The 12,414-nt window shown below is 41.3% G+C and overlaps 1 protein-coding gene across 1 annotated transcript in view; it reads left to right on the top strand.

The window, feature by feature from the left end:
* The first annotated feature begins 4,410 nt into the window (after nt 1-4,410).
* The window catches only part of LOC124131325 (neurogenic differentiation factor 6-B-like), a 49,234-nt gene continuing 41,230 nt past the window's right edge, over nt 4,411-12,414 (top strand). The window contains exon 1 of the mRNA XM_046494531.2: nt 4,411-4,575. Within this exon, the coding sequence (XP_046350487.1) occupies nt 4,540-4,575 (36 nt within the window). The 5' untranslated portion in view covers nt 4,411-4,539. The remainder of the gene's footprint in view (nt 4,576-12,414) is intronic.

Raw genomic sequence — 12,414 nt, 5'->3', positions numbered from 1 at the left:
AATAAAACGACAACACCATTTCAGTAATGGTAAGAAATCTCCATTGTACGTTACCGATTATCTCATAAACTAGTGTAAGGTTATAAATATTATCTGAAAAACCAACAGCCGTGGCCCTGTCACTCTACATATAGCAGTAACGTATGGCGACGTATGAGATTTTTTGCCAAAACGCCGGCAACGCTGAAACACGCTATGGATAAGTTAGGTGTAAGTTGTAAACGTTAAAAGCACGCTGGTATACGTTGTAGTACGCCGAGGCTTAAAAATATTTTTGTGCATACACAATTATTTCGACGTATGGGAACGTATGAAGGTATGAATTATACGTTAGAGGTACGCTCTATATACGTCTACATACGCCAGATATACGTTACCCATACGGCCCATTTTAGGCACCTTTCCTCTACGCTGAGCGCGCAAGTCATACGTTACTCATACGCTGTGCATACGCTGGCCATACGTTGAATACGCCAGACACACGCTGACAATACGCTTTTATACGCTGTCATAAGTTATGTATAAGTCAGTGATACGCTACTAATACGTTAGACACGCGTTACATATACGGTAAACTCTCGTTTTGTATACGCTATAGGTACGCCAAAATCATGTTTTTTCGATGAAAGCTCGACGTATGACAGCGTACACACGCTAGGTACAAGTTACTCTGAAACGTTGACGTATTGCAGGGCATTACCGCTGTGGATATCTTTCGTTAAGCCTGCCATTGTATCGTTCTGTGTTTTTGACAGTTACCTCACTCGTGATCACTCGTGTCATTCCGGGACAAGCCGAATACGGAAAGGGGCGAGTGCTGACGAAATCAGTGGATGGTTCATCTCCGAGAGGCCTCTGAAGACTAGTTATAGGTCCCGAGTTCCGATCGCATGGCCCCACGAAAATAGGATTCGTGTCGTCGGATTCAGAGGCCTTTGGTGTTGATCATGCTATCGACCATTGTTTTTTTATGACCGGGGCTGCTATGATATATTGTAATATGGTTGACAACAGCGTTGAACGTCTCTTCACACAATTTGAATGTCACACAATTTGCAAAACTGTACCAATTTATTTGAAATATTATACAAAGAAACACATACATTAGGTCACGTGACATGTCTGTGATCATGTTGATAAATGATCATCCTGTGATTGTCAGATGACGGACATCAGCTAGCAGATGACAGACATAAGCTATGTCATGACTAGTGCATATGACTCCGTGTATGACGTGTTATCTATCAGCGTGGTCACGTGGTCAGTATGAGGAAAAAACACTGCGAGAAAGGTCAGGGACGGGTGAGGTGAAATGGAGTTTAATTTCGCGTTCACGATTATCATGGCGACGTGCATGTAAGAGTTTATGTGTATAGTGTACCAGTCCGTACTTATGCCGGTTTAATGGTATTAGCCGATTGAGAAACCATACCGCAGTGTATCCCCTTAATGCCGAGCGGCAGGCAGGGTAACAACACAGCATATATACAGCATAACAACAGCAAATAGTCGGGACCGAAAAAGTAAGTTCGTTGTATCCGTCAGTTCGTTATAAGCGTGTTCGTTATAACCGTAGTTTACTGTACTATCATTTAACTTCTTTTGGTATGGGGTTGGTCGGGTACCCTAATGGTTAAAGCGTTCGCTCGTCACGCCGAAGACCCGGGTTTGATTCCCGACATGGGTACAATGTGTGAAGCCCGTTTCTGGTTTCCCCCGCTGTGATATTGCTGTAATATTGCTAAATGCGGCGTAAACCATACTCACTCACTCTTTTGGTATGACGCGGCACAGGATCGAACCACCGACCATCCGCTCTCTGAGCACTATGAGAAGAGCCAGTCACACAGGTGGTGAAAACTACGTTAACTTAGCAACAGTCGACTAGTGAGTAAATAAGTTATAATGTGTTACCTGGCTGATGACGTAACACTGTACCCAGTCGGCGAGGATATGTGTTCATGCTATCAACCACTGGTGTTGCTGGTCCAGTTCGATTACATACATACATACATACATACATACATACATACATACATACATACATACATACATACATACATACATACATACATTTTACATACATACTACATACATACATACATACATACATACATACATACATACATACATACATACATGTAAGAGGCGGTCGAGTAGCCTAGTGGTTAAAAGCGTTCGCTCGTCACGCCGAAGACCCGGGTTCCTGGGTACAATGTGTGAAGCCCATTTCTGGTGTCCCCCGCCGTGATATTGCTGGAATATTGCTAAAAGCGGCGTAAAACAATACTCACTCACTGCATACATGTTCAAGGGGGGGGGCGGGGGGGGTCGAATCCCAAAACAGCCTCACCCCACCTACTACCACTACTACTACCACTTCCACTTTACTACTGTAAGTCGACATGAGAAATAGGTTAATTTGGGTTTAAGGTCAATTTGAACAACACTTCAGGTGGGAGTACAGCTCCAAATGACGCAGGTAGAAGTGGTTTTTACCATTTTGATGAAAGCCAGAAGCATTGGCACTGCGCCGACAACTGAGCGCTAGCTTGTATCGGCGAGATTTACGCCATCATTAACTGCTGGTGGTTGTGGACAATACAAAATTGCTAAGAAACCCTGAGAGGTAAAATATGGTTGATAAGCACGTTGGTTATGATTGGCTATCACGTTAGTGACGGGAAACCCCTGGACAATGCCTTCTTCAGATAAGAGTGCACGATGTGGTATTAACGCCACTTTGAACAATATCTCAGTTGCATCACAGCCTGCTATCACAATACATGAGGAAATGTCACAGTTGGATAAATCGAAGATATTTGTTACTACAGTGAAACAATCCAGTACTGGTACAGAACTGACAAACCAACTGTCATCATCGGATGATCTTGGGATTCCCATAAAACGCAACTCCTGTGAAAGTAAGCAACGCTGTATAGTGTGTGTACGTCATAATCTTCTTTACTTGTTTTCCCATTCGTGACCAACTCGTGTTATTCCGGGACAAGCCGAATAGCAAGTTACGGAGAGGGGCGAGTGGGGACGAATGTTGCTTTCCTTCACGGAGTTTATCAAGACTGGCGCAATATCTTGCCTCTCTCTCTCTCTCTCTCTCTCTCTCTCTCTCTCTCTCTCTCTCTCTCTCTCTCTTCCTCCCTCTTCACTCTCTCTCTCTCCTTGACCCCTCTCTGTCTTAATATCCCCCCTCCCTCTCGCTCTTTCTCCCCTCCTCCCTCCCTCTCCATCAATCCCTCCCTCTCTCTCTTCCTTCCTCTCCCCACCCACCCCCACCCGTATCTCTCTCTCCGGGACGGGTTCAGTATGCTGTGTATACTGGACGTGGTATCTCAGTGGGCTAGCACTTTAAAACCAGCTTTAGTCCGAACTCACACAACACACACGCACACACATACATACATGAAAGTATGAGCAAGCATCCACGCCGTGGGGCCACGATGACATCCAATCAACAAAGTCACCAAATCTGACCAACCGATACACTTTCGTCGTCGTCTGTGATGTGATAAAGATAGTTCACTGTGGATCTACTCTTCACCGGCAGTCCAGCATGCCCCACCAACATCCCCCAAACACATATAAATACAAATCTTTACAAAATAACACTTAACACACGCCAGAACACATATCTTCAAAAACACACTTAAACACGGCTCCCACACACTTATTACATTTACATACACACAAGTCCACAAAAATAACCATTACTTATTTGTAAATATTCTTCCCCTAAAGCATAATCTATTTTCGAAAAAACCTGATAACACGCAACAGAATATTACGTCATTTACCAGCGGTATATAATCAAATCATTACCCTGAAGAGAAACACGAAGTGGGTTTTCTAGATTGACTTCACCTACTTCAAAAATAGATAGACATACTCGTCAAATTTATGTATTTCCCAGCCTGTTTAATTAAAGTTTTAAATTCTCGGTTAAATTTCCACCGACAAATCTCTACCTTGACATTCAGCTAATGTTAAACATATTTAATTTTAATCCCCATAATAAAGTCATTTCCGTGACTGGCATGCAGGGTGTAAATAGAGGAAAGCGCGAGTTAAACAAGTTCTCGGGATTTTATTTCCGGAAACAAAAGCCTGCGGTTTGTGGTCTAAACAATGCGCGTCATATTTAGCCGTCGGGGATTTCCCTGTTGGTCGGGGCAGTTCGAGACGTACAGCCCCGCGTGATGTCATCAAGTTAAGAAAACAAAACACGTTAAATTAACTGTCTGTGACTACCGTCATCGAAGATAAACGACTAATTAGCCAACTGACTCTGAAATTGAGCACCGCTTATACACGGTTTGTCCCACGACAGTACACAACCTGGAAAAAAGTTATCGGGATAGGTGGCCTATGACGCATGCGCAGCCCAGGGCAAAGTAACGGTTCACCTAAGGATTCCCCGGTTTGCTGGATTGAGTGACACAGCGTGTGGTTTTGCGAACAGTGACACACAGGGCCTATAGCTGTCTGTCAAGATCCTCGCCTTGGAATTTGCGGATTTAACACATGTTCAATTGGACGTCGAAATCGGACCTTCATATAGTAAGTCGTTTCTTACACCGATTATTCTCGTATATTTGTTTCTGTTGTTACACACCTATCCTTTCGTCCAACCTGATTAATGTGGTCAGCCTGACTTCACGACAGTGATTTTAAGACTGTCACGATTTTCTAAAATCGTGCGAGAATCTCAAACAGCGTTTGGAATGTAATTACAAGAACGTTAACTTGATGATGAAATGTTTTCGTTTGACCTTATTTCGATGTCAAAGCTGAACATTGTGTTCGTTTACATACATTATAGCCGTCGCGGAGAAAAACAGTGTATATCAACACTGACTTCTCAGCTGATTATTAAAAACATGTCAATTGCCTTTAAAATGTACAACGTTTTCGTGGTGTGTACTGTGAAGGGAGGGATTTATATTTATAGGTAGAAGTTAATCTCGTTTGCGATGGATTGTTCTTAACAAGCCATGTTTAAATATTTTAATCGCCTTCACGGGGTAAGATAACGCCGGGACAGTAGTCACATGTAAACACAACACAGGTGTTTGCTCATCCCAATACCTCTTCATAGATGTAGATTTCACTGGAACGGATTTCACTTAATGTGTACACATCGCGGCTTACTGTCTATTTCAGCTGTGATGGACGGCTTAATGTGACAAGGGGTATCAACATTAGACAACAGTGCTTACAATTTCATTAATATCCAAGGAAACATTGTCTGATTAAGGGGCAGTGGTGATTGTGTGTGAATTTATTAGCTATTCTTGTCAATTTCTTCTTCTGACTTATATACCTGAATTGATTGACTTGCCGGCTGTAGATGTGTTCCGAATTACATAGGTTTTCGTTACGAAAATAACATGTGATATGAATCAAACGCTGTCGACAGTTTGTCATTATAATGGATTATATGATCTTCACTGAAATACATCGATGTGGAGACATTGTTTACATATTTGTAATATGGATTATTTCTTCCTGAGGTTATAATCTGCACAATTTATCTGCAATAAGTATTAAATATGTTCTTCCCTGGATATTTACCTTGTATTTACCCATGATATTACTCGGGGGATTATTCACAATCTTGTCGGCGCGAGGTTTAGGAGCTCACACTAGCATGAGCCACCGCAGACAAATCTGACATTGATTGATAGCTGCATCGTCATAGACAATGGCCGTACGTCGAATATGAAATCTACAACTCAACCTCCCCAGGAGCATCCGTGCCCGTGCCATACGTTATAAAGGCCTCGGTGATGAAATCATATAGAAACGAATCTCCTTGAAACACGATGGTGTGGGAATGTATATACCACAGACACATGCGGCTACTCGCAACGTACAGTTATGTCTACAGTAATTTACTGAAGAGAGCGAGATGAATTGTCCTACACAGGGTGTCTAAGAACTTAAGGAGATTGAAGTAGGGTAGATTCATTGAATACCCCGAGAAGAGGCTTGCTAAGGGCATTTCCGTGCTGTTGTAAGTCGTCTACGTTGTAGTTCCTGTCGTAATGGTGGGACTATATATAGCTTAATATAATGCCTGTAATGTAAACATGTCCCATTTCGTGATGTCACTGGTTTAAATATAGAAGATAAACAACTAAACACGGGTATGGGCTGAATACCCATCTCAGGTGTATTTGACTTCGTGTCTTGGATTTTCACTGTAATGATGACATAGGTTATTAAGTGTACACCACCTAGTTTTGAAATACAGATGTAACCAAATTGTAATTGTTAACAAAGCCTAACATCCCGTTTCGCTATGTAGAAATTGATTAGGTCACTGAAATAGACACTAAGACGTGCCGAGAACCCGTGCATCCTGGATAAAGTGTAAACTGTTTGTTTTCGTCAACACCGTGCGCTCTGTACCTACAATAGCGGCGGCCCACAACACAACACACACTGAGTCAAAGTCATAAGAATGTTTTCAATTTGTATGAAAGCAAGTCTTTCACAATCCCGGATATTCTCAACAAATAGACCTATTCTCCACCCAATCGCGAAATTTCATGAAATTCAATCGAGTATGTCACATATCTCAATATCAAAGTAAACTTCAATCGTTGTTGATTGCTCTGAAATGTAGTTCAAGATTACACCACAGATGTACATTTCAAGGTCTCTGCGTGTGTCACAACAAGTCAGTCTTTGTCGAGATGCACGTTGAGATACCTGCGGTTACAGGTAAGGGTAACACCTGCATGTTAGAAGCAACCTCATTGCAATTTAAGAAATGCCCTGACTCCTGAAGAATTTGACTCCCTTAATTTTTTTTAAAAAGGTTTTATCAACTCTAGTCGCATTGGCAATTTATCTCAGTACATCGCAGATTTACATATGTATTACACGCTGGGTAAAAATAACTAATGAAAAACATTTAATTAGAAGCATGGGGTGAACTGGATTTTTTTGCATATAATGTAACCTGTTTGTTCAAATAAGGATCATTACTCAGAGTTTGTCAATGTTACCAGATCACGTGTTAAATCATATGTGTACCTTCTAACACTACTTGTACTCGATTGGTACGACATATATAGACAACATATTTGCTTGTTATAATAGCATATAAGAGCCGTGAATATACACAAACTATTTATATTATGTCCTGTTTTATAAGCCTATGTAATTTGAAGTATATGTAAATACGGTCGTATACAATTCCAAATATCTCCATTTGCTATTCGAGCATATAGGTAATATACATTCATGTTAAGGGCTGAAGTATTCAGTTTCTTGAAAACCTACTTGAACTGTATAGTGTTTATAGTAAATATACACCGCCCGGTGCTATAACGTGTGAAATAGACATTTAATTGACAGGCATGTACAACGGTAGCAACCATGGCGTGTGAACCACATTTAACATTGTATAGCACACGAGATAAAGTAGGTCATGTTGTTTTTATGTGTATCGGTTAAATTGCACGTGCATGTGTCATATTCGGTAGTCTCTCCCTGACCCCCCGACCTGACAATTGTTGGAATGATTGTTTAATCTTGTCGTTTCGTCTAAATTCCATGTAAACTGTCATCCCGAAAAAGCTCATTCCATCACGAACGCACAACACACGTATCTGATTGTTACGCCTAAGACGCTAATTTGTAAACACTATCGCTCGTGGTTATTTTTGTTCAGACTTGGACTAGCGGCTGATTCATTTCAAAGATGTGTCAATTTCATGAAGTGAAATGTTTGTTTATTGCACGAGCAATGTGATTCAATTTCATGAAATAAACAAATGTTAATGATGTTTCACAGGAAATGTGAAAAATACCTTTGTGTTCCTCTGAAATGTTTACATCACCGGTCGATTTACTGTAGAAGTAGAAAAAAAAACAAAGCGATGTTATTAGAACATGTAGACAAATACGAAATAAATCAAAACACTGATAACCCCAAAATGCATTAATTCAGACTTGGACGGTCATATTTATTCTCATTTAATCAAAATCCTAAAAAATAAGACGAATTCCTAATTCCATCTTGTCACGGCGTCAGTTCTATACGGCGTTAGGTAAAGTGCTAATCCCGTGCCCCTTAAATAAACACTCAAGCATTACTCACCCATCTATGAGGTATATATATTCCCTTAAAACAAACTTAGCATCAGTCTATTAGGATAACTACCAGTTTCAAAGTTTATTACATGTTGTAAATCTTGCCCATCAAAGCGGGTGTGTACTTAGTTTCGGCAGTTTTACAATAACAATTAGTAAACAGCCTAATCGCTTTAATGGATTAACCTACTAAAGATTATCTAACAACAAAGACATTTAGCCTATAACCATGATACTTAATCATAGCATCTCGTGCGTCAATTTCACACCAACAGACCAGACAATAGAGGAAGTACAGCTAAGCTGAGCCAGAATTTCTAATCTCGACAATTTCTGTGTCTTTTTTTCTCAAATATTTCTCAGCATCCCATTTGGAATTTCATCACTTCGTGTCACTGTCATCACGTGATTCCCTATCACGTGACTAGATCTCCATGTATATGTTTATTTCAGACAACTTAAATTTTTCTTTGGTAGTTTACGCTCACAGGCAGATTGCCCAAACCTGCCCCGCGGTTGACTTAATTACTCTGGGTAAATGCACGGGCAACTCAGCTTATATCTGCTGAAGTTCACTGATATGTACGTTGGAATTGATGAGGCGAAACGCATCTCTGTTCTCCTCAAAGCAATAAAAATATAAATATGTCAGAGGATAGCTTAGCAGGTAACCACCCAGCGAACGCAGGTCACACAGTGTGCATGGGTAGTGGAAGTAAGGGCCACATTGACCTGGGGCTATAGGGGAAGTTCTCAGGAGACGCCTGTTTTACAGTCTATGTGTTTTTCTGAACATTTGCCTAACGGTAACGATGTATTTCGTAATATATCGGGAACATTATTCAAAGTTTTCTGTCATTATGATGTTATAAGAATAATGCCACTTGTTGGAATCAAATATTTCTGTCTAAAGTAGGCATAAACTACTAACGTGCTTGAACGACCTTTGAAATATTTACATTGTGACATGTTATATACCACTCGAAGGAAGTTAAAGAACACCTGGTTTTTTTCATATGACTATAGTTAATCTGACATAGCCTTAGAGAACGCCCGATTTGTTCATATGATTATAGTTAATCTGCCATTGGTTTGACAGATTAACTAAAGCCATAGGACAAAATAGGATGTTCTTTAACTTGTTTTGGAGTAGTTTATTTTGAAGACAGCCGAGATGTATATTTGCGTTCAGTTGCGCATTGTCACCTAACGACGCTAGCTGGTACGCAGATAGGTACATATGATCAGTGTATGTCTCATACGTGGGTGAGTGAGTATGGTTTTAAGCCGCTTTTAGCAATATTCCAGCAATATCACGTCGGGGGACACCAGAAATGGGCTTCACACACTGTACCCATGTGGGCAATCGAACCCGGGTCTTCGGCGTGACGAGCGAACGCTGTAACCACTAGGCTTCCCCACCATCCCCCGTCTCAGACGGGTAGGATGGATCCACGTTACACGATGCTCGCATCAGATGGTTACATGGCTGAAAATGTCTCACCTTGTCCCGAATCGGTGTTCATGCTGACGACCACTGGTTCGGCTCGTCCTGTCTTGATTATTAACAGGCGGTAAAGCGTGAACAGTGATGTCTCAGTTGTGACATTACATTCAATCACACTAACATATAGTTAGCACTGGTGATCCAGTACTGTTAGTTTGTTTGTTGTTTAACGCCGCAATCAGCAGTATTCCAGCTACATGACGGCGGTCTGTAAATAATCGAGTCTGGACCAGACAATCCAGTGATTGACATCATAAGCATCGGTCCACGCAATTGGGATACGATGACATGCATCAACCAAGTCAGCTAGCCTTACCACCCGATCCCGTTAGTCACCTTACGACAAGCATAGTGGCCTCTTACAAAAAGCAGTTGCTGATGACTATTCTAACTCGGATCTTTAAGGATCAGGTTCGTTGTTGTCTGATCCAGTACTGATGTACTTGTACTCCATTTATGGAATAATCACGACTTCAGTGCCAAATTTATTTTTTTGGTTCCGATTTGAACTTTTTAAAGTTATTCATTTGCACATTTAACTACCCCGGTCATTATAAGGTTGTATGGGATATTTAACACGTCACTTTCAACAATGAGTTAACATGCCAGCACAACGGATGTGTGTAATTATATTTGAAGAGATTACTGTGCTAACGACTCTGTGAACATCGATTTAATAACACACACTCAGGCTTAATAGTCACTGCAGCACCTTTTTTAAAAGATTTTTTTTGTTAAGGTTGATTATTGCTATATGTGACATTATCTAATCTTGTTAAGTAAACAGACAGGATGTTCACAAATACATAAACACATTTTATTGGTCCCAACGTCGAAAACACCCCCTGTTAAAACGAACATACAACCAACGAAATATACGATGCGGAGACTGCATCTATGGTCTAGTGGATAAGAGCGTGTGTCCGGAGAGCGGAAGGTTGGTGGTTCGATCCCCGGCCGCGTCCCACCAAAAGACGTACTTGTTGTTACCCTGCCTGGCTCTCGGCATGATGGGAATAAATCAAGGACTGGTCGGCTCGGTGTCTATGTGGGCTAGCACAATTAAACCGTCTTTCGTCCGGACAATTGTAGATTTACACCCACGTGCATGCACGTCGGCATATTAAAGTAAATACTCACCTCACCAACCTCAGAAATTATGTACCATCACATGTACCCCTAGCATGGGTTGCTGAACGCCTGTTCTACCCCGGATCTTAACGGGTCGAAATCGACGTGATATTGCTTGAATATTGCTAAAAGTGTCGTAAAACCACACTCACTCATGACCGTCCAAATCTACTTCAACACCCATAAGAACGTGAACAGAACACGCCTACACTTCTCGCGAACACCTGGTGTCATTGTTGATTTTCAGTTATCCATTCATATACACGTACTTTGATTTACTATTTGGCCTTTTACGGCCTATGGAATTTCGGCACATAATGGAGATTCAGTATTTTTGCCGTTGAAACACCCACAGCCTTCAAAGGCTTCATTCATCAACCCAACCCAATCCAAGCGCCCATGAGTTTGCAAAGTCATTTACGTGTTTACATATGAGTAAGGCACAGAGTACAGAAATATACCTAATCAATCATAGTAATTTCACTGAACACCCCTGAGAGATAGATACGAGTCAGGTCCCCAGCTCACGACTCGTCAGATCGGATGTCCGGTGTCATGGTTTTCTGCTTGTCACCTAAACAGTGTATATTTCACCCATGAAAACAAGCATGTATATTTCATGCTAATGTCGTGTATATTTCACGAATGAAAGAACAAGCATGTTCATGTATATTTCATGTTAGAAGTCAGAAGTTAGATAATATCTATATGTGAACAGAATTTGTGTTCTCCATTACAAACTGGTTTTCGGCTTCGAAATTCGATTATAGGCATTCGCAGTTGTTTAGCTTGAAGTTCTGTTCGACATTGCATTGCTGACTGAGAAAATATACCCAAGTACATGTCTTCAAGAAAGTAATTGATGTATTGTAGATTTCAGAATAAAAACGTCCGTTACTAATTAATGTTAAACCGGTACACATCATTGTCTCCGTGGTCAGTGGATAGAGCGTCTGCCCGGAGAGGGAAGGTCTGTAGTTCGATCCCCGGGCGCGTCTTAAAATATGGTTCTTGTTGTTACCCTGCCTGGCGCTCAGGATAAAACAAGAACTGGTCGTCTCTGAGTCAGTGTACTCTGTCTGAGTGGGGTATTCGTGTTGAACTGCGGCGTGGTATCTCAGTCGGCTGGCACAATAAAATCAGCCGAGCCGACCTTGTTTTAGCCATTTAATGCCGAGCTCCAGGCAGAGTAACAAATGCAATCTTTTAATGTCACGGGGATCGAACCCGGACCTCCCGCTCGCCCGGCAGACGCTCTACCACGAGACCACGCAGGCGTACGATGTTTATTTGAATACGATAGTGAACATGTTTGATGCCAACACAGAATAAAATGTAAAAATAACATAGGTGTACCAACTTGTTTCAGAAGACAATTTACCCCATCGTGTCAAACTTCGAAAACTATTTCAATTAATGCATACTATACCGGTAATTTTGTAAAGATTATCATGCCAACTTTATAATTATACCACAGTGCGGGTTTCAGGGTGCAACAATTTGACATGGGCAACTACAGTGTGACGTAAGACGTGGTTTAATTATTGACACAACCAATGAAATCTTCCCCAGTTTATTGCAAGCGGTGGTATTTGCGGAAACCCACTCCTCACTCGCATATCCCCAGGTCGGTGTTGGCCCGGGGCGTGTGCAGT

The sequence above is a fragment of the Haliotis rufescens genome, unplaced genomic scaffold (genome assembly GCF_023055435.1).
Source record: "Haliotis rufescens isolate VD_foot unplaced genomic scaffold, xgHalRufe1.0.p SCAF_20, whole genome shotgun sequence".
In the NCBI taxonomy this organism is placed as follows: domain Eukaryota; kingdom Metazoa; phylum Mollusca; class Gastropoda; order Lepetellida; family Haliotidae; genus Haliotis; species Haliotis rufescens.
Note: the sequence above shows the minus strand (reverse complement) of the source record. Positions and strands in the feature narration are given on the sequence as shown.